The 22,399-nt window shown below is 41.9% G+C and overlaps 1 protein-coding gene and 1 long non-coding RNA gene across 16 annotated transcripts in view; one reads left to right on the plus strand and one right to left on the minus strand.

The window, feature by feature from the left end:
- The window catches only part of PKP4 (plakophilin 4), a 96,466-nt gene that overhangs the window by 64,551 nt on the left and 9,516 nt on the right, over positions 1–22,399 (plus strand). For all 15 annotated transcript variants that reach the window (XM_083705172.1, XM_083705181.1, XM_083705183.1 and 12 more), the window contains exons 8-16: positions 1,524–1,715; positions 3,406–3,625; positions 3,884–4,016; positions 4,912–5,125; positions 13,545–13,728; positions 18,494–18,611; positions 19,129–19,320; positions 19,468–19,641; positions 21,757–21,907. In XM_083705172.1, the coding sequence (XP_083561298.1) occupies positions 1,524–1,715; positions 3,406–3,625; positions 3,884–4,016; positions 4,912–5,125; positions 13,545–13,728; positions 18,494–18,611; positions 19,129–19,320; positions 19,468–19,641; positions 21,757–21,907 (1,578 nt within the window). The remainder of the gene's footprint in view (positions 1–1,523; positions 1,716–3,405; positions 3,626–3,883; positions 4,017–4,911; positions 5,126–13,544; positions 13,729–18,493; positions 18,612–19,128; positions 19,321–19,467; positions 19,642–21,756; positions 21,908–22,399) is intronic.
- LOC310834013 overlaps positions 1–22,399 on the minus strand; it is a 224,134-nt gene that overhangs the window by 2,683 nt on the left and 199,052 nt on the right. The gene's annotated exons all lie outside the window — the stretch shown is intronic.

Below are 22,399 nucleotides of genomic sequence, written 5' to 3' on the forward strand. Positions count from 1 at the left end.
GAAACACGCACTGACAGAATACTTGAATCACTGGACATCCCCACTAAATCCTCATTTTTAATTAGCAGCAGGTTACCAATCACTGTGTTTTTTTGGAAGCTGAAGGCTAGTGTGTGTGTGTGCATATAAGCTGACTTGTACATGATCTTGCCTCTTGGATAGTTCAGATCTGTAGGACAGGGTGCATGCCACTTCTGTAGGTTCCCTGTACCACCATCATTTTGGATTAGAAGAGAGGATTGATGACACTGTGAATCTCTTGATCTCTCCCAGTACTTTCAGGTGTCTTCAATATAAGTGATTTTAGCCCCTAAAAGGCACGTGTCCCTTTAGTTCAGTTCCTCCTACGCCATAGGGTCGCTTAAGCTGCAAGGTAGTTTCATCACACGATAAAGAAAGGAAGATTTTGTTGCTGGAGGCTAAGCTAGTACAACCCCCTCGCAGTTTAAATAATTGGCAGCTGACTGACAGGCTGTGCTCTTGCCAGATGAATCTATGTGGATCTACATTAAATGAAATAAAAAATAAAGACTATTAAGGCTTTTCAATTGTTCACGGGTGGTACAAAATGACCATTATGGGCCTGACCCAAAACCTTTGCAGCATCCACAACATTCCCCAGAGCACAGTAAATAAGGTGTAAGAGACCCAGGCCTTCTGCAAATTCTCTTCCATTGTCGCATGTTTTTAAAATGGTTGTTGCCATTATACAAACTATAGCACAGAGGCTTTAAAATACCATAATCTTCTGTCACCTTGAACAATGTGTGCAGTTCTAGCTGCCACTTTTTAACAAAGAAACTATAGAGCTGGTAAAAGGCAAGAAATAAGAGTACAAAAATCATTAGGCTTGTAGATAAGCTACAAGGAGAGGTTTAAATTGGAATTTTTCACTTTAGATGGAAAATAAAAGATAGGATAACTGAAAGAGGAAGATAAGATCCTAAATCATGCATAAAAACGAACAGGAAACGTGGATGTTCTGTTCAAAAACATGTGACTGAGTGGGCCTGGAGTGAAATTACTGTAAGACTTACAAAGGCATCTTGAAGCACATTTTGATTTTCCCCACTCACTTTCTCATGCACAGAATAATTTCGTTGGAGGACTTGTTAGGAACAGGTGAGACCAGGCCTGAAGTAGCCATCTGGCAGTTCTGGTAAAGGCCAGAGGGACTAATGCTCTCAAAAGCCGAGGGGATGATCTTTGTGAAAACAAAACACAAATCAATAACCCTGTCCCTGCCTACTTCCCCCCCCCTTTTTTTTTCTTGCACGGGACAAGGAGAACGGCAGAAGATATAGGTGCCACCTATCTCTGAAGAGATCTGTTTTGAAATACAGATTAACATATATATTAATTTCTTCCTTGATAGAATTTTAGGCTGTGATTAGAAGATGAGATATGCATATGTGTGGGAGAGTCACGTGCGTAGTTGGAGCCTAAAAGATTGCAATATGAAATGGGGATTTGTTTGTGAAGATTGCAATTGCCACATACTCATATTTCCCTTTTCCGTCTAGGCTTGAGGAGTTCATATGCTAGTCAGCACAGCCAACTTGGTCAAGAGCTGCGTTCGACAGTGTCTCCTGATCTGCACATCACCCCTATATATGAAGGTAGAACCTATTACAGTCCAGTGTACCACAGTCCAAATCATGGAACAGCTGATCTACCCCAAGGATCCCAAACAGCGTTATATCGAACTGGATCTGGTAAGTGTGAAATCCCTGTTGTCCCCAAATCTAAACTGGCTACAAGAGTATGGGGAACTATTTTATCACCCAGTGTTCGCTGGAGAATAATACTGAAATAATATGACAGCGTGTACTTGAAACCATAAAGCTTAGAAAAAGGAAACACCAATTCACAAACTTTCCTTCCCCCACAGATTTGGTGGGGGGTGTGTGCTAAAGGACACAGTTATCTTCCTGCCATCTCTATCTGGAAGGAAGTTGGGTAGGTTCAGAAGTGCACAGATGCTTGAAGGAGCATCTGGCTAGAAGGGAATGTTGCACTCATAGAGGGAGCAATCAGCACACACACCGCCTGCCACTGTAAAGGGGCCATAAGACTTACTTCTGCTATAGGCAATCTTTTAAAAATAGCCTTGAACGTCACATACCATCCAATTCGGCCTACCCTCCCTTAGAGGAGGTTATAGGACTATTAATTTTCAAGATCCTTAGTTTTGTCAGCATTAAAAAAGCATTAAAAACAATATTTTAAAAAAATACTTTTAAATGTGCCATCCATTTAGCTGCTCTGTATTATTTGTCACCTTTATAACTGACCCCATCAGTTCAGAATTGAGTAATAATGCATTGAAATAAGAAACTGAAAATCCCATCACCATTCAAATCATAGCCAAATTCCATCAGCATTCAAATTAAGCTATCAAAGTAACGTACAGTGAAACTGCTAAAATTAAAACACTAGGGTTTGGATCCTAGCTAACTTAATTCAAGGAAGGGAAAATTCCCCAGTCCCTCTTTGTCCCTGCGGCCACTTGTGCTGCTTGAAAGGCCTCTCTGGAGGGTAGCCCCCCCCCCCCCAATAGACAATATGCAGTGGGACATGGCTAGCTGCTGCGGGGAGGGGAAATAGCCCAAAGGACTTAAGCCCAAAATGGGACTCCTAGAAGTCTTGTGTGCCGCATCCCACCCCCAAGATACAGACTCTTAAAGGGCACAAGTGGCTGCCATTATGGAAGAAGCAATGTGCAGCTTCACTTCTTTGAACTTCCTTAAATAATGGTATCAGATCCAAGCCAATCTAAACCCCAGTCCGTCTGTACCCCACCATGCCAGCTTAAAGAAAAGCATATTCCATTGCTTCCAAAAGGTTTTGTTGAGTTTCAAAAGAAAGATCAGATAATAAATCTCTGTGTCTGTGTCTGTGTGTCTGTCTGCATATTTCTTCTTTTTCTTTGGCAATCACTCGTAGCCGAGTAAGATTGTCTTCCATAAACATGGTTTTAACAATGAGTTCGTAAGTGACTGTGGGGGCCAATTCTGGATCCACACATCCTTCCACAGTGGGGACATTGGTTTCCTGGCGGGACTTGATCATGGTGTGGATTTGCCAAGTGTGCCTTCCTCTTAGCACGTTTCTCCTTTGTGTCCTGAGTTCAAGTGTCTTCAAAGCCCATGACACCTTTGGTAAAGGCTGTTCTCCAACTGGAGCACTCACATGCCAGTGTTTCCTAGTTGTCAGTGTTTATACTACATTTTTTAAGATTTGCCTTGAGACAGTCTTTAAACCTCTTTTGTTGACTACCAGCATTGTGCTTTCCATTTTTAAGTTCGGAATAGAGTAGTTCCTTTGGAAGGCGATTATCATACAGACACACAACAACACATATGGACACACAACAACGATCTTGATATTTGCTTTATGTTCCAGGTGTTGGAAATCTACAAAGGTCATCCAGTCAGCGTAGCACTCTTACATACCAAAGAAATAATTATGCTCTGAACACAACAGCTACCTACGCAGAACCCTACAGGTCGCTTCATTATCGGCTTTCTGAGTCCAGCTACAACAGGATGCAGCAACATGTGCCTCCAGCTGATGATGGTACCACAAGATCTCCATCCATAGACAGCATCCAGAAAGATCCCAGGCAAGCATACCTCATACTTGTAACAAATCGCCCATAGTTGCCATAGCAAAATAATTCTAAATCAATTCCTTGTTACTTAGACTTTCCATAGCTAATCTTTGAGATTGTGTTTGGTTCACCATTGGAAATTTAGTTATACACAAATCTTTGTAAAATGTTGTCAGTGGGTGGACTGGGTTAACTCATTGCAGGCTGAAAATGTTGTATATAGCACACACGAATTCACACTTTCCTTTGAACTCTGCTTATCCAATGAAGAGAATTTGCATGGCGGGATCCAGAATTACCTGAGGTCATCCACATGCTGCAGCATCAGTTCCCATCAGTTCAAGCCAATGCCGCAGCCTACCTACAGCACCTGTGTTTTGGAGATAACAAAATAAAAACCGAGGTACGCTATAGATGCCTTATTGGAAAAAACCCCAGTGAAGAACATTGTAGAGCGATGTTTAATGTTGAAGTTTCCGTCAAATTGGTACCTATTGATAAACTTACACTGCAAACTCAGGTTCATGCTTCTAGGGTTTTACTGTACTGACAGTGGAAATGCTGGGTCATCTTTTTGACTGCTTCCTTTAAATTTTGATTTCTGTGCACACTTGCTTGGAAGCAAGGCCCTTTGAACTCAGCGGGACTTAATTCTGAGTAAATATCTGGATATGTGGGACAATAAACAGAAGCTGAATCCTGAAAATACAAAGGTGTAATTGTGACCCAAGTTCTCATGTCTTGGAGGTGGGGGGCCCTTTTTGACAGAGACATTATGTTTCAGTTATTGTAAACCAACCTGGGATCTTGGAGAAGGAGGAGAAATTATAACCTAAGGCCCAGCTAATGGCTTTTTAAAAATCATTTTATTCTGCAGCTATTTAAAAAAACAATGTTTCTGTCTAACAAGCAATTAGCAGAAAAATCACTACCTGAATATTTATTATGTTTTCCAATAAACTTTGCATATGTGAAACGGAGGGGAACAGTGCTTTATGACTTGAATTTTGGGGAGTGTGCTTCCCTGTATTACTGGTCACCTTATTGTTGTCTTCACAGAGTAGCTATGTTTTCCATTGTTACTGAGTAGATCTATCACTTTGTTCACATTTCTCCTGTAGTCAATTATATTCTGTACTTTAAGAACCTAAGGGTCATATCCAACACTGCTATTCTGCTAGCCCATCAGACTCTCTCCTGCACAACAGAACGTTATCCTTTCCTCTCCTCTGAAGCCCACCACACACCCTCAGAATATGCTCTGTGTATTAATGAAATCTGGTCCACATATTTTCTAGGTATGTAGGTTAGGAGGAATCAAACATCTGGTTGACCTGTTGGACCACAGAGTCATTGAAGTTCAAAAAAACGCTTGTGGTGCATTGCGGAATCTGGTGTACGGAAAGTCGACAGATGAAAATAAAATAGCAATGAAAAACGTCGGAGGGATCCCTGCACTTTTACGATTGCTAAGAAAATCCATTGATGCAGAAGTAAGAGAACTTGTCACAGGTAAAGTTTCAATAGATAGGAAATAAATGGCATTTAGTCAGGTGAAATGTTTCTGTGTGCCAGAAGAGGTTTTACTTTGAAATAACTTAGTTGAAAAGGTATCTAGTTGCATGAACCTTTGCATGTCTGTTCAGAAGGATGTCACATTAATTTATGTGAGACCTACTGTGGTAAATGTGTCTAGGACAGGTGCCTTAGAACCTTCATGCAGGCATTTGGGGTTGCAGCTACACACACACACACACACTCCAATAGACTTTTTGTTACAGAATTTATTTTGTCACCTGCAGAGTAGTCCTGTCTCATGGCTTTTTTTCAAACAACAACTGGTCCTGGGCAGAATATTTGGTTTGGTTTGGGGACATTTTACTACTTCAAGGTGCATTGAAATTCAGCTTGAGATTGAAAAATGTAATCCTCCAAAATCATTTTTGTGAGGGCTTTTAAAAAATGTGTCTGGGTAAGTGCATCCTCCCTACACACACACACACACACACACACACACACACACAGAGAGAGAGAGAGAGAGAGAGAGAGAGAGAGAGAGAGAGAAAACAACTTATATTGCCATATATTGCCACATTGGCAATATAAGTTGTTCAGTACATCTGACAATCCACAGTTGTTCTGAGAAATTTCTTTGAATGTCTTCTGCAAGAGTGGATAAATTAATCTGTAGTACTCTTAGCTCCCATAGTTTGTTTTAAAGATTATTTTGGACCCTCAGGCAGTTAATACTTTCACATTTAGAACTCTCATTCATAAGGATTCATTATATTATTGAGTCTCACAGTAGCAGTGTAATATTAGGATTCTATTGTGAATGACTTTATAAGTCATTTCATGATGATATAACAGTTTTCATAATTAGATTTTTTTAAATTTTCATCAAATGATTTCCTGAAGAATGTAGTCACCTTGACTAAAAAGAAAAAGAAAACTACAGTTCCGTAGTGTTGCACATGACCGTAGGGGGAAGGCCAGCTCCCTGAATTCAACAGTATATTTCTTCTAATTGAATTTTGCTGTGTGCTTTGAGTCCAGTGATATTCCACATTCCAGAGGCACATCTTTCTTGACTCACTTTCGATGCCGCTGTTGCTCAAAGACTATGTTGACTATGACTTTATATAAATATGATCCCCTCTGAATTGGAAAAAAAATCTCCTTGGCTTCTCATGCATACACACACGTATGTCATTGGATAATGTTGTGATCAACTGAAGTTTCAGAAAACTGCAACTGTTCCAAGTGTTAGAAAGTGTTCAGCACATACGACAAAGTGTGAATCACACATTAGGCATTTAGCCAAATGAACTGCTGGGATGTTTCAGTAACTAAATTGTAAGGAGCGGGGGCTGTGAACGCAAGTAGTAAATAAGACCAGACTTTCCTCCCTTTGTCTCTCCTCCACCCACATCACTGCGAAATACCTCTGCCTGCTGCCTCTGTGGAGACAGCTCCTAGTTCAGGGGGTACTGGTACTTCTAGTTTCATCAACATGGAGACAAGCTTGTGAAGGGATCCAGCAAGTTCTTCCACAGCTCCCAGGCTTGGTGGGCTGGCAGCTGCTGTGGCTCAGCAGATTAGCAGCTTCCTTCTCTGAATAGAAGGCAGAGACCAAGATCAAGAGAGCTTTGCTAGGGTAGGAAGCACGCTAAAAATCATCTGTGCTTGGCAGGTTGTCCTGAATATTTTTTTAGGGCTGTGATGAAAGCCAAGCAGATGCTGTTTGTATCTTTCATCCCAGCCTAACGTATCTGACCTGTCAGCTGCAGTCATCTCAGAGGATGCTCATTCATGCTTAGCCTCTAAAGTTTGACAATGTGCCCACCAACCCTCCATATTTCTTGCAAGGCTCAAGCACTGTAGAGGTTTCTGCCTGGGCAACCCATTACCTTAGGGCAGGGTTCCCCAAACTTGGGTCTCCAGCTGTTTTTGGACTACAATTCCCATCATGCCTGACCACTGGTCGTACTAGCTAGGGGTGATGGGAGTTGTAGTCCAAAAACAGCTTAATAATAATAATAATAATAATTTATTATTTATACCCCGCCCATCTGGCTGGGCCTCCCCAGCCACTCTGAAGTTTGGGAAACCGTGCCTTAGGGCACAGTGCTGCTTATTTCTTCCCAGGCCTTTTTCCTGCTTATTTCTTCCCAGGTCTTTTTGTGAATGTACACAAGCATTCTTTTCAGTTAGCCCAGCAAGATCATCAAATCACAGCTTATACTGATAAATAAGTGCCATGTTGGTTATTTGCTTAAAATGCTGTGATTTAAACCCAGTTCAGATATTTCAAGCATAGCATAGGGCCGTTGGACCAGTGTGGCTGGCAGTTTATTATGTATGGCATGCAAACTTCACAGGGGGAAAAAGCTGTATCTGCTCACCTTATGGGGTGTGCGCTGTTTTATTACCATTTCCCCCTTTCATTTATATCCCACCTTTCTATTGTTATGCAACCCCAGATGGTATACATGTAGTTCCCAGGTGATGGCCCAGCCACACAATGACCAAACCAAGGCTTCTGTAGCTTCAGTTTCATGTGCCTACAGACCGTATCCTGGGATCGCCAGTGCTTCTGCACTTTATGTGTACCACCAAATGAAAGGTTACATCTGCTAACTCCAAGAGCCCAAATCACATGGGGGCTGGTTCTAGACACTACCACCTTTCACTATGCACATAAAATAAGAACAACAACTGCACCATTGTGCAGGCTATAGTGAAGGTCCTCAGGTGTTTTTTGCACATGTCATTTCCTGTTAGGGAAGTTCTCCCTCAACTTGTTTTGGTATCTGAAACAATCACGAGGGGGAAATAGATACACAATACTAGTTCCGAGGAAGAGATGGCCATTGCCTTGCTACTAAGAGTTTTGCAATACTCAGGTGTTTCTCAAAGCTGCTTATCTGTAATTGTCACTTTCACACTACTTTTAGCTGTAAGTGCTCTTTGTGTCAGAAATCCATACTGCAGAAAGATGTTATTTGACTAAATATTTTAATATTTTAGGTCTTGCCTATAATCTCTGCTGCAGAATCACAAAGTTAGTGCATAGTCTTGGTTTCTGTGTTGCTGGCATGGAAGAATAACCCGTACATTTCTCCACTTCCTCAAACAGCTTTATTCTGCCTAAGGGTGTTTTGTGTTTATTTCTTTGGAATCTCATTTTTCATGAGTTATACTCTCCATCACTAAAACCTGGTGTGATTTATTACTTTTGAAATTACAGAGGCAGTTAACGGACCTTATCTTAGAGTATGTTGGACACAAACACTTTATATTCATTCTTAGTGCTTCTACATACATTTAAATACCCCATACGTTACATTTGGGGTGGTGCAATCTAAAGCAAGTTATGCATGCCCAAGGCATGGAATCAGTTCTTAGCTGTGCTTGGGTAACACTGATTTCGCAGAGAATTAGGTATGCTTCACTTTTCTCTGCATTGCACCTATGGCCCATTCCCCCCCTCCATGTAATATAAGCCAAGCACCGTTGTTAGAGAATATCAAGAAAGCACACAGCATGCATGCAACAATTATGCATAGGGAGAGGAGGAACTGCTGATTCAAATTCTGGTGCCACCGCTAAATGGCTTGTTAAAATGGCTCCAGGATACTTTGGGCCTTTGGTATCTTGGTAAAATAGTCTCTGACAAACATGCTAAAATTGCTGCCAGGAATCTTTTTCTATTGTGCTATTTGTTTCACCAGGGAGTTTTTGAAGTGGCAAGAAAAAGAAAAAAGAAAAGAAAGCATCTAATTTTATATTGATCTCATTGTGTTTAACTGAACATACGGGGAGGAGTATTATGAGTATTCCGCCATTGCAAACATTTCTGCTTGAAAGATGGAATGATTCCCCACTTTCCTCCTGACCCCACATCCCAAGTGGAAACGGGGAATGCATGTGGGAGGGGAGAAAGCCCCATTGTGCTAGGAGGAGCCTGTACACAGGCTTTCACTAGCACACAGTTACAGCTAAGCATCAGTTTGCCACCCTGGGCTCCTTCAGGGGGAAAGAGACAGGATATAAACTAAACACACACACACACACACACACACACACACATATATATATATATATATATATGAGAAAGAGAGCCTAGAGAGCGTTCTAAATAATATTTGTATATAATTACTGTCCTGATTCTCAACTTCGTAATAGCACCTAAGACACATACCTTATCCAGAGAAGGAGATCTAGCACAACTGTCTGGTCCCACAGTATTAGTTGATAAATGACATAATTGCAAATTCTGTCACTGATGTTTTGGTTCGTGATGATAGTTCTGAGCCTGTTGTGAATGGGATAAGAAGATCTTCCTCATCTAATAAAATGCTCAAAATGCAGATATGCTGGTCAATCCATTCTAGCCACATTACTGGTTTGTGTTAAATGCACAGTAATAAATTGCCCCAATAGAGAGATTACACAAAAGTAAATATTCACCTTTGTGTAATTATTCATCATCCATGGTCAGTTGTGAGTACAGTAGGTGACACCCTAGTTACTACTGTCAGAGGTCGATAAGTAGTTGTAACTATGCCTTCTCAAATCTGATAAGGCAACTTTTCCTGTCCGTAAGTCAGCTCAGCTGCTTATCAGTTGACAAAAACACCTTTTAAATAATAAACAGTCTAAAACTAATGTTTATTTGGCTACCAGGAGTGGTGTAGAGGGACTCGCAAACAACTTCTGAGTAACATTGTGAAGTAGATTTGTTGCCACGCCTAGCATTGTTTAAATACAGCATTGCTTTGAGGGAAGAACAACTTTATATAAAAGCGAACGTTTCATTACTATGTTCAGAACTGAAGTGCATTCTTTGTGGACCCCCCCCCCCACCAAAAATCTGTATTCAAAATGCCCAGTGGCCAATAAATGCCTGCACTTAATTGTGGAGAAAAGATATATGATGTTCTCAAGCATTACCTTCAAATCTTGGAAATTAATTTTTCATCTTCTGGAGTTGCAATTACACAATATTACTGACGGGGTTTTTTTTGTGGGGGGGAGGTTATATCCTACATGCTTTTATTTTATCTGATTTATGTGCTGCTTTTACTTTGTTACCTAAACTGAGTCGTAGAGATGGACTAGAATGCTATATGTTAAACAACACAATGCCAAATCTTGGAAGAGATGCTATAGAGCATTTACCATAACATAGAGAGATGAATGAGGTGTCAAATTAGAAACCAGAATAGCGGCTTTACTAGTTCACCAAAAATAAAATATTTATAGAAACTGAAACAGTTAAAAAGAAATAAGGTATGTCTATAAGTGTCCATCTTTTAAACTGCTCTTGCTGTCGGCTGTAAGCGCTCTTGTTTCTTCATTGAAATGAACCCCATTCTTCTCCCTGGCAGCTATTGGCTGAATTGTAATGTCGTGAAATGCTTCTAAACTTTCTAATGCAAAGATGGTAAATCTATGTCCCTCCATCAGCCCCAGCCAATGTGGCCAATGGTCAAAGGTTCCCCATCCCTGTTCTGCTGATAAGAAATTAAACTGTCAGTACATGAAAAGTTACAGTTTTGGAGCACTTAATATAACATCTTACTGATGAAATTGGGTGCAGTTCTCATCTCAAGCCACGTGTACTCACTTTGGATGTGTTTTTTCACAACTTCAGATGATAGATGCTTGGTTGCTGAATGCAAGATCTGTATCTGGTGTGTAATCTGTCATTTAAAGCTGGACTAGAGGTACCCAGCAAGTCTTTGCTGTTTGCATTTTAAAGGGGAAAAAATGTGTTCACATTATTGATTGTTTCTACGCTAATACATCCATTGTTGAAATCCCAAATAGTATTTTCTGTGCGCACAAGAATTGCATGTGGCACACCTTGTATTGTGGTGTGGAAACCTAGCAAGTGTATTTCTTGTTTCCTAGTACTACTAATTGAAACAAAGTCTCCAGATCCCTGTGTTTTGAATGTGCAGGAGTTGATTGGGTAGACCGTGTGTGCTTGTTTGGGACTCATTTTCTTAACTTCTAGGTGATGAAAGGGCTTTTCTTTCTCTAGCAAACACCTTGCCCTTCAGCATATTATTATTTCCCCTCAAGTAGACAACATTTGGCAGATAACAAGATACAAATCTTATTCTTTCAAGCAAGCAATCAGCTCTTATTGACACTGAGCTAGGCAAGTCAGATGATCTTGCAGTGTGGGCTGATCAGTCATACATTCCTATACAATCAGCAGAGCACACAATATTTATATTTTGTAACCACTGACCTGTATATAGTTGCATGTCATAAAAGTCTGTCCCCTCAAAATAGTAACAAAAATATAATGCCAGTATTTTAGTAGGCAAATAAGCAAATTGGGAGAGACTGGACTGGAATGAATTTGTACATACTGAATTTGCCACGCAGAGGTAGCATGGTTTGGAGCAGGCATAGGCAAACTCGGCCCTCCAGATGTTTTGGGACTACAACTCCCATGATCCCTAGCTAATAGGACCAGTGGTCAGGGATGATGGGAATTGTAATCCCAAAACATCTGGAGGGTCGAGTTTGCCTATGCCTGGCTTGGAGGATCAGAAGCAATCCATGTGCTTCCAGGCACCTTCATTCCTCTAAAATACAGCTCACCTCTCTATTGCCCTTTTAGCGTTAAACATAGGTTGCCATGACATCTAAATAGTCAATGCCGTGTTCAGCCACAAATGAAGGTCTTGTTTTTGCTCGGTTTTTGTTTCTGTTCTGTTCATTTGTATTTTGAGTGGTCCCCTACTCAGGTCTAAGGAGGGGTTAACATGCAGGTGAAAGTGATGGTTAGTTGATGAAGGACCCTGTGTGAGAGGCAGGGAAGGGAAGATCTCCTAGGGTGGGAGAAGAAAGGGAAGCTCCCAGGTGAGAGCTGGAAGGGATCACCTTCCTCTGTGTGGGACAAGTTAAGATTTACCTGTGAAAGAGGACTTCATATGCTTTCTCTTCTCTCTCTCCTTCTTCTCTTTGTATTTGTTTAGCTTAGTATTATTATTATTATTATTATTATTATTATTATTATTATGAAAACTCTTAATAAAATCTTATTCAAAAGAAGAACCACAAGCCGAGTTCCACTTACAGAACTGGGCTTTTCCAGTTCCTCCTTCACTCTGTGTTCGCTAAAACATGCTCCTGAGAATTGGAATCATCCAGACATCCGATGATACAGTGTGTGCCACTTCAGGGGAGAAATCAACTGTGGGAAACATCTCTTGCATAAGCTTTAAATGCATTACATAGGAACTACTGGCAGTGTTCACCTAACTGGCTGCTCCTTTCTTTTCCTTACCAGGGAAGAGCTGTTCATTCTTTCTCTTCTTGATGAGTTGAGGGACATAATTTCAGTGTACTCTTTTTTCCCTTTTTTTTTTTTTGCAACAGTAGTTCTGTAACCTCATGCAAGATGAATCCGTTATGATTATTATTTTATGCGCCCAATTATTTGGAAGGCAGCAAGTTCAACACAACCCAGAATCTTTTGGTAATAAAATATTCGGAATCAGAAATGCCTCATAGTTTGTGAGCCACTCTATATGTATTCTGTATTTCAGTTATGGTGGCAAGTTACTGCTGATCTCACACCCTTTGGAATGTAAATACAACATTGTAGAATAAACCATCCTAGCTTGTCTCGATATGTATAATGTAGACTTCATTTTGCTTGAATTTTAAGGTGCCCAGTACATTGGGATCTGGTTGGATCCCAATTGAGCTCCCATTGCTCAGTCCCTGCTCCTGCCAACCTAGCAGTTTGAAAGCACGTCAAAGTGCAAGTAGATAAATAGGTACCACTCTGGCAGGAAGGTAAATGGTGTTTCCGTGCGCTGCTCTGGTTCGCCAGAAGCGGCTTAGTCATGCTGGCCACATGACCCAGAAGCTGTACGCCGGCTCCCTCGGCCAATAAAGCGAGATGAGCGCCGCAACCCCAGAGTCGGTCACGACTGGACCTTATGGTCAGGAGTCCCTTTACCTTTACTAGGTTAAATGGAGCTTTCTCTCAGGTCAGTGTGAATAGGATTGCAGCTGAAGTTTCATCACACAAATGGTCTGGTCTGCTGTCTGTTTGCTACCTTTCAGAGTACTGCTTTTGTTTTATAAACGTGTCAGTGACTTTGCCCCTTCCTACTAGGGATACTTATTCCTCCCTTAAGTTCTGTCATGATAACTTAAGGTCCATGTGCTAAGCTGAAAAATGAGAGAGAGAGAGAGAGAGAGAGAGAGAGAGAGAGAGAGAGATGTTGCTTCTCATACTGTTGTCTTTTATGCTATGGAGTATTTGGTTTTTATTTCTTTTAAATGTGCTGTGTTTTAACTTGCTGTTACCACAACTATATGGTAAAGTTTGCAAGTTGAACCTAATGGTTCTAGCCATAAAATAATACTTGATGGATCTTTTCCCCCTCCACAGGCGTTCTCTGGAACTTGTCTTCATGCGATGCAGTAAAGATGACAATCATTCGAGATGCGCTTTCAACGCTAACAAACACTGTGATAGTTCCTCATTCTGGTTGGAATAATTCTTCCTTTGATGATGATCATAAAATTAAATTCCAGACTTCTCTAGTTCTACGCAATACAACAGGATGCCTGAGGTAAATTGCTGTGTTTGTAGTAGTAATCTTAAAACAGCAATTTCTTATGCGGCCTTTGTAAACTAATCATTTCTTCCATCCAAGCTAATATGCTTTGCTTTTGCATAATGAAAAGAAGCAGACATGCAGATTTATATCCAAGGGCATGTTGTTTTATGATTGTGTGCTCTCTGTGTTTGTATTAAATGCTAATTATAGGGTTAAGTTGCGAGTTGCTTTGATGCCAAGTCATTTCTAGCAATTTAATCTTTAAGTTATTAACTGGTCACTACTGTGGTTCAGGCCATTCTATTAGTGTAAGCTTGAAAGAATTATTGCAGACTACACACATCAAAATCATCTAATGATAATTGCTGGTATTGAAGGAGCTACCAAAGGCCCAATTGGGTTGCTTCCCTCTTTCTTTAATCAGCACAATCTTCCTCCTGTGCCCTATCCTGAGATGCTTTTTATAAGTCCCATCAGTTTCAGGTGTAATTTGTCACATGGTGTTAAGGGCTGCTTCTTCAAGAAGCACAATTCTAAAGCCCTCTTAGGCACCAGAACTAGTTGATTGGTTCTTTGATTTTGGCCACTCTGATTGAAGTCCAAATGAAGTTCAACAAATGACCAGAGCAACTCACTTAAAAACAAAAGACCAAGCTGAAACAGCCCATTCCATTTCACTGCTCAATCTTTGGGAGATTTCTCGTACGTTTGTTGAGGAAGGGGGAGCATTCAAGGGATGTGACACACATCTGCCCTATTGGTACCGCTCTTTTCAGTGGTCATTTCCCCTCATGAGATGTCCTAGAGAGGGCACTGTTCCAGTGAGTGCTGGCCTCCATTCTTTCCACCAAGAGTGCCTTACAGTAATGTAACTTTGGGGCATTCTGGAGGAGACATTTGTGACTGTCAGGTAAGAGGAGCTCCACTGCTTTAAAAAACAAAAAAAAAGTATCCTCCTCTCACAATTAAGAGTTCCGCTACAACCTTCCATCTAATCCCCTCCAAACATATGTGCCTTTTTCCATTAAACCATGGCTAAGGAAGCTTAACAGTGATGTTGTAATTGACAATTTGCCAACAAACCAGTATGAGAAATCATGATTTGGAGCAACCATAATTGGTGTGATCACAACACCATGGTTATTGCTCTGTCCCCAGAATCCACTGTTTCAAGAGATTAGAGTGCTGAACAGACATAAAAATGTAAGCAAAGAAGCAGCTTTAAACCAGGGTTTGCCTCTAATTTTGGAAGGTAATACCATGGTTTGGTTCTAAACAATGATTAGCACAAACTTTGATTTGGTGTGGTGTCCAAATTGAATCATAGATTTATTGAAATGATCCTTGAAATTAGTTTTTAAATAGCTCATGATTTCAAAAGGGCTCTGTCTCGGTTCAGTTCTGCTTTTGGTCAGACTCGGCTTGCAGGCATTCAAAGTTAGGGTCAGCAGTAAGGAACTCAGCAAAGCAGTATGATCCATGAATGACCAATATAGCCAGCTGATGAAGTCATTGGCTCAGTAAGGGAAATGTCAAAAAGGATATTGTGGCCAAGATGCAAGCCAGGATCATCCTTAGCCATGTAAACCATGAAGCCTTGTTTATCAAGTCATAGTAGAATCAGTGGCTAGAAAGGAACGCAAAGCATCACCAGGTCATGTCGCATTTCTGACAACATCTGGAGCTGCAGGGTGCATATATTAAGTTATGTAATAGGACAATTGTTGAAAATGGGGATGAACTGGAACAGCGTTTGATGGATTGCACCTTTTAATGGATACATTTAGATATTTTCCAATCTTTATGCAGAGGCAAACCTGGATTTGTCACCACGTTTACTCAGGAGCCCATCATGGCTCTGTGAGAAATGCATCTGTATAATGTACAGGCTGGCAAACGTGCATTTCTCACATTCACATCTTATTTAAGTGTCCATTTATAACATGTTGGCTAAAAATGTAGTGACCTTTTAAACCACAATATGCAACCAGGAATATGTTGGTTGGCAAGTGTGAAGAATAAGCAGACTAGTCAGGGATTGCAAGGACAGAAGGCAGGATTTGAATTAAAAAATGGCCATGTTAGATTAGGTCTGAAAACAAAATAGATTCATAAAGATGTGGAGGTAGATCCAGAACAGCCTTCCCAAGCCTGGTACCCTCCACAACATTCGGACGGCAGTCTTATCATCAGTTACAGCAAGTCTGTGGGAGTTGTATTCCAAATCATCTGGTGGTCACCAAATTGGGGAGGCAAACCTAGATTATGATAAATTACTTCACCAGAAAGCAAGATAAATTGAAGAGCAGCCAAGGGCTCATAAAAGCACCTTTTAATTAAAAAAATAGCCCTTGGTTTTAGAAATACAAAATATACATTCTCTTGTGTATACATTGGGTTGTTTCATACAATGATGTCCCTTTCGTGCAAGGACATCTGCATAACTAACAGGACCACTGCATAACAGGACCATATAATCCAGTGCCTTTCCAGATGTTCCTCCTTCAACAACTACTTGCTGCTACTCCCACAACTTTAACCTGCATCCTAGTCTGTGCTGCTTCACCATGCTTCCTGCTGTATTTCTTCACAAACCCCATTACCTTGTCTAAGATATTCACACAGTCTGTGAGCCAATAACAGCAAAAAAATAAATAAATAAACATCACCCAAAGAATACCATGTCTAGTTTTGCATACATTTTAAAAACATAGACAACAAAAGGGGTGTGTTTTGATTTATTGCTTTTCAGGTGGTGGAATCGGGGAGAACTTGCTCAATGTTAGTGTTTTAGCTTCCTTGGCCTTGGGAGGGTTATAAAGATGCAAGAATCTTTTTGGCAGCAACCGTTCAGTGTGGCCTGGACCCATCCCAGATTAGACCACACTATGCAGACATTGCCAAATGGATTGGCATTAAGCAGCAACAAGTAGTTTTTTTGCAGGCTTTAGTGCAGCATGTGGATCATTTATTGCTAACCACGTATCTGGGTAAGAAATTTTGCTGAGCAATAAGGATTGACTGAGAACTGATATAGGCAGTGCTCTCCCCCCTTTTTTTCTTTAACCCAGGGTTATTTTTTTAGTCACTGAGTGGTCTGGGGAAATGAATCATTGAGGACCCCACACAGATTTCTGTGTTTAGCCCTAACAAGTACACATAAAGGTATATATTTAATCTGCAGAGAAAACTGGCCACATTTTCTAAAGCAGTGTTTCCCAACCGGTGTTCCGCGGCACACTAGTGTGCCGCGAGACTTTGCCTGGTGTGCCGTGGGAGGGAGGCGGGCTCCATGTGCTTAGAGCAACAGGCTGCCGCCCCAAGCCTCGCGCGGCCGACGGGAGCTCCTGCCGGGTGCGCAAGGCTTGCAGACACTCGCCCGAAGCACGGGGCACCCTCCGGAGGGCTCCGCGTGCTTCGGGCAACAGGCTGCCGCCCCAAGCCTTGCGCGCCTGGCAGGAGCTCCTGCCCGGCGCGCAAGGCTTGCAGACACTCGCCGGAAGCACGGGGAGCCCTCCGTAGGGCTCCCTGTGCTTCGGGCAACAGGCTGCCGCCCCAAGCCTTGCCGCCTGGCAGGAGCTCCTGCCGGGCGCGCAGGGTTGCAGACACTCGCCCGAAGCACAGGGAGCCCTCCGTAGGGCTCCCTGTGCTTCGGGCAACAGGCTGCCGCCCCAAGCCTTGCGCGCCTGGCAGGAGCTCCTGCCGGGCGCGCAAGACTTGCAGACACTCGCCCGAAGCACGGGCAGCCCTCCGTAGGGCTCCCTGTGCTTCGGGCAACAGGCTGCCGCCCCAAGCCTTGCGCGCCTGGCAGGAGCTCCTGCCGGGCGCGCAAGGCTTGCAGACACTCGCCCGAAGCACGGGGAGCCCTCCGTAGGGCTCCCTGTGCTTCGGGCAACAGGCTGCCGCCCCAAGCCTTGCGCGCCTGGCAGGAGCTCCTGCCGGGCGCGCAAGGCTTGCAGACACTCGCCCGAAGCACGGGCAGCCCTCCGTAGGGCTCCCTGTGCTTCGGGCAACAGGCTGCCGCCCCAAGCCTTGCGCGCCTGGCAGGAGCTCCTGCCGGGCGCGCAGGGTTGCAGACACTCGCCCGAAGCACAGGGAGCCCTCCGTAGGGCTCCCTGTGCTTCGGGCAACAAGCTGCCGCCCCAAGCCTTGCGCGCCTGGCAGGAGCTCCTGCCGGGCGCGCAGGGTTGCAGACACTCGCCGGAAGCACGGGGAGCCCTCCGTAGGGCTCCCTGTGCTTCGGGCAACAGGCTGCCGCCCCAAGCGGCATATAGTCAATATAGGCACAGAGTTAATTTTTTAAACATTTTCTAATGGTGGTGTGCCTCGAGATTTTTTTCATGAAACAAGTGTGCCTTTGCCCAAAAAAGGTTGGGAAACACTGTTCTAAAGCAAGCAGTAGGTTATAGATAGTATTAGAGTGGGGAAAATAGATTTCTCTATCGTAATCCTGATATCTTTTGGATTCTTTCTCTCAACAATCTATTCTTTATAGCAATGAATATACAGTAATGAGGGGCATTCTGCTCCAACACTGTTTTAATAGCCGCCCTGTTAACTGAAAATGTCATTATAAAACACACGCGCACAGTATTATCTGGAATACACTGAGTTGAACTCTGACATGTGTTTGCACTTCATCAGCAAATGATATCATCGTCATATCTAAGCAGCTTTCCGTATGCAGACAATTGGCTGTGCATGTCTCTGATAATAAGAATAATAAAATACATAGTGTTTATTAATATGCATCACCATTCTGATTTTTATGCCTTAGGAATCTAAGCTCTGCAGGAGAAGAGGCACGGAAACAAATGAGATCTTGTGAAGGGCTGGTTGATTCATTGTTATATGTGATCCATACATGTGTGAATACTTCAGATTATGACAGCAAGGTGTGTAGATCTTTTAACAACATTTTCTTTGTTATCAGGAGAGTTGTCTGGTTTGGTTTGTAATTTGTTTATACCATTGCAGTCACAGAGTTGTTAGGCTTTTGTGCCACTGAATGTTGAAGCATGCAAATTAAAGCTGCCTTTCTAAACAGAACCTGGAACTGTGAAATGATGAAAACAAGGATGGGTTTTATCTTCCATATCTTTCTAGTTTCTTCCCCCTCCTTTGTAGTATTTCTGAAGGTTCAGTGTTTAAATTGTTGCTCTCTTACTCAATCTTGGGTGGGCACAATTCTCATTGACTTGGAGAGGTTCACTGTGACAAAGTTTGATAACCTTTACACTGGACCAACATATAGAGGGATTACTAAAAGGACTCATCATGGTTAAAATTTAGCTGATCCTTATTTCCCATGATATCCCTTCAAAAGTTTAATCCATCCTTTAAATGTATATTCCCAAATCACTTCTGCACTATGTATTTCACTACAGAATCTCTCCTGTGTTTGGCTTACAGACAGTGGAAAACTGTGTGTGCACACTAAGAAACCTTTCCTACCGTCTCGAGCTTGAAGTGCCTCAGGCCCGCCTTCTGGGTATAAATGAATTGGATGACTTTTTGGGGAAGGAATCGCCTAGCAAAGATTCAGAGCCAAGCTGCTGGGGGAAAAAGAAGAAGAAGAAGAAGAAAACTTCGCAGGAGGACCAGGTTGGTTCCTCCTCATTCCCCATGGCTTATCTCTTATAGGAACCAATATGTTAGAGGATACCACGTAGCAGAATGTTTTAAATAATCCTGTTTGGATTTGGCTTAAAAGACAGAGCTCACATATAATAAGTGTGTTATCTTTCACAGTGGGATGGAGTTGGCCCAATACCAGGATTGTCAAAGTCTCCTAAAGGTGTGGAAATGCTGTGGCATCCTTCTGTAGTGAAACCGTATCTAACTCTTCTAGCTGAAAGCTCCAACCCGGCTACTTTGGAAGGTTCTGCAGGATCTCTCCAGAATCTTTCTGCGGGCAACTGGAAGGTACTGTATGAAACTTGAAGCTGTTGCTCCTTCACCCTTGCAGTGTTTTTTGCAACAACACTGATGCTCTAGCAGAGAACCAATGGCAACATCCCATATCCAACATTTTGCAGGCCGTTTTATCCAGGAAATGTACTTTAGGTCACGGGATCTCATATGAATTATATGTAAAGTTGACCAATTAAAAAAAAAAAAGTAAGATGGTATTCAACCATAGTTTAGACGTATTGAAATTAATGGACAAAAGTTGGCCATGTTCATTCATTTCAGCAGTGGTACTTCGAGTAAAACTTAGTGGAATACTGCCCATAATTCATGCGTATGGACAAGTGGATATTACTCTGCCCATCAAAAAGAAGATAAAGTGCATTTGGTCCTGACTCATTACATGCGCAGACATCTCAACAATACCTTAGAATTATGTGGCACAAGTATTCTTTTATGTATGGAGTCTAGGAACAGTATGTCCAGGCCATCCTTGCTGATAGTGGTGTGTGCAAGGGAGGTGGAACATAACGCTTCATAGTATTCTACCTGATGCAGCTATACAAATATATTTTCCCATTCTATTTGAAGACGATGACTGCATTTGGACACAATGTTAAGTCATGTTTCAGTGTTATACAAGAACGAGCCGTCTCAAGCCAGCAAGCTCCATTGTTCTTTGTCCACCTCTGGCACAGAAGCCAGTTTCACAGACTATAAGGTTTGAAGCCGGTCTGCTTCAACAAACTACACTTGAGGCTACTAAATACAATTTGTCCAGGGTTAGCTATCATGACAAGCTAATCTGAAATGTTAGGATGATGCTAACTTTGTGTTGTTTGCTGTAATGTTAGCCTCTCTGTGCTAACAGAGCAAGACATAAAGAAGAGTAAAATAAGAAATAAAACGGAAGGAAAAGCTTCCATACTGCACAAGGGTGAGAGGGCAGACAATCACATTGTAGTTTTTTATTGAAGAAGAATATTTTTTTTTCTACCTTGAATGTGGAATAAAAATTTCCAGGAAAAATGTAGGGGAAATTTAAGAACGTTAAGGGTGGGAATCAATTAAATAGTCTTGCTAACTGAAGGACTTCTGCTAGGGCAGTGGGACTCCCCCCCCCATCTCCCCAATTGGCGGGGTGTCATGAAAACCCTCATAAGAGCATGTGGGGAGAGGAGACTGAGGGTTTTTCCATCTGGCAAACAGAAAAGCTTGCACCAACAGAATGATTGTCGTAGCCCTACATTGAATTCCTCCCTTTGCTATTGTATGAAGTAATGCCATTTTTAATATTTAACTTCAGCTCTGCTCCCCCAGTTCGTACATCTATTCACCTTACAGCCACAGTAGCACAAAGTGGAATGCTTTGGGGGAAGAACATTACCAACATGCTACCGTTAAAAGCACTGAGGGTTTCTTACCAGTGCATAACTGGGGTGGGGTCAGGAGCAAAATTCTTAGCCTCACTTTTAAAAAAAAGATATTGTTCAGTACAAAATCTCCAAATATTCCGAATCCAGCATTTTCTGCAAGCCGTGCAAAGAAAGGTCACAGCTTAATTAAATTAGCTAAAGCACAGATAGGTTTATCAGCAAATAGGAGATTAATTGCTGTTCACCAATAGGTTTTATTGCTATACACTCCTGCTTACTATATGCACAGCTGGTATACTGTAAAAGCACCACCCTGCGTACCTTAAATCCCTTTTCTTTATTCACCAAAGGGATAATAATAATAAAACCCCTCAAATTTCTTAAAGTGACATACTGCCTTAGAAGTTCCAGCAGGTGATTTCCTTTTAAAGGAACCAAACATTTTGTCGTTCCCCACCATAAAATGTTACTGCGTATTTAATAGCTATTAAAGCAGTTATAATACCATTTAACATATTTAGTCAAATTCATCTCTTTCTGTGGCCCATAATGAAAACTCTTCAAATGTGAGGTTGATGCCAAACCCACACTTAAGTTAATGCGAGTAGGGTACATAGCTCCATTTTGTGGTTTGGACAGCACCCACTAATTTGTATTAAAATTCAAACATGGTGAAAGAAAAGGTTGGCTATATTGGCTTTTTAAAATAAAAAAATGTACATGTTTTTAAGTAATTTTGCATTTTTGTTGGTAGTTTGCGGCCTATATTCGAGCTGCTGTCAGAAAAGAGAAAGGACTTCCGATTCTCGTGGAACTGCTGAGAATGGACAATGACAGAGTTGTTTCTTCTGTGGCAACAGCTTTGAGAAATATGGCATTAGATGTCCGCAACAAGGAGCTTATTGGTAAGTAATGAGGGACGCCTAACTATGCAGGATGTCCATATGAGAAACACTGTATATTTTTTAAAATTAGTTTTGGAGTTTCCTGTAGCCATATCCAGCCCTGCAGCTCAGCCATCACAGGGGATCTCAGTGAGCAAAAGACCTCTAGTCAGGGGTGCGTGGAGGGCAGGGGCTAGAAGTAGCAGTCCCATTGCACCAGCATAACACTACTGGTAATGCCCTGGAAACAACCCTCTGTCTCAGTAGCAAGCAGTCGCTGGAAAATGGAACTGTTTCGGACAGGAAGTTATATCTGCAAAGCTTGATTGAAAATGAAATTCTTCATCTTTGGTGTAAAGTCATAACCTTCTCAAGATTCATTATGCTGGTGATGAGTTCTGACAGCCTCCAAACATATTCTTCCCTTGGAGATCAAGAGTGTTTTCAAATTTATTTTTAGAACCATTTTTTCCCCTCCTGCCATAATGTATGTTTCTGTCAAAATGTTGATAT

This window comes from Podarcis gaigeae (genome assembly GCF_964106915.1).
Source record: "Podarcis gaigeae genome assembly, chromosome: 1".
Lineage (NCBI taxonomy): Eukaryota > Metazoa > Chordata > Lepidosauria > Squamata > Lacertidae > Podarcis > Podarcis gaigeae.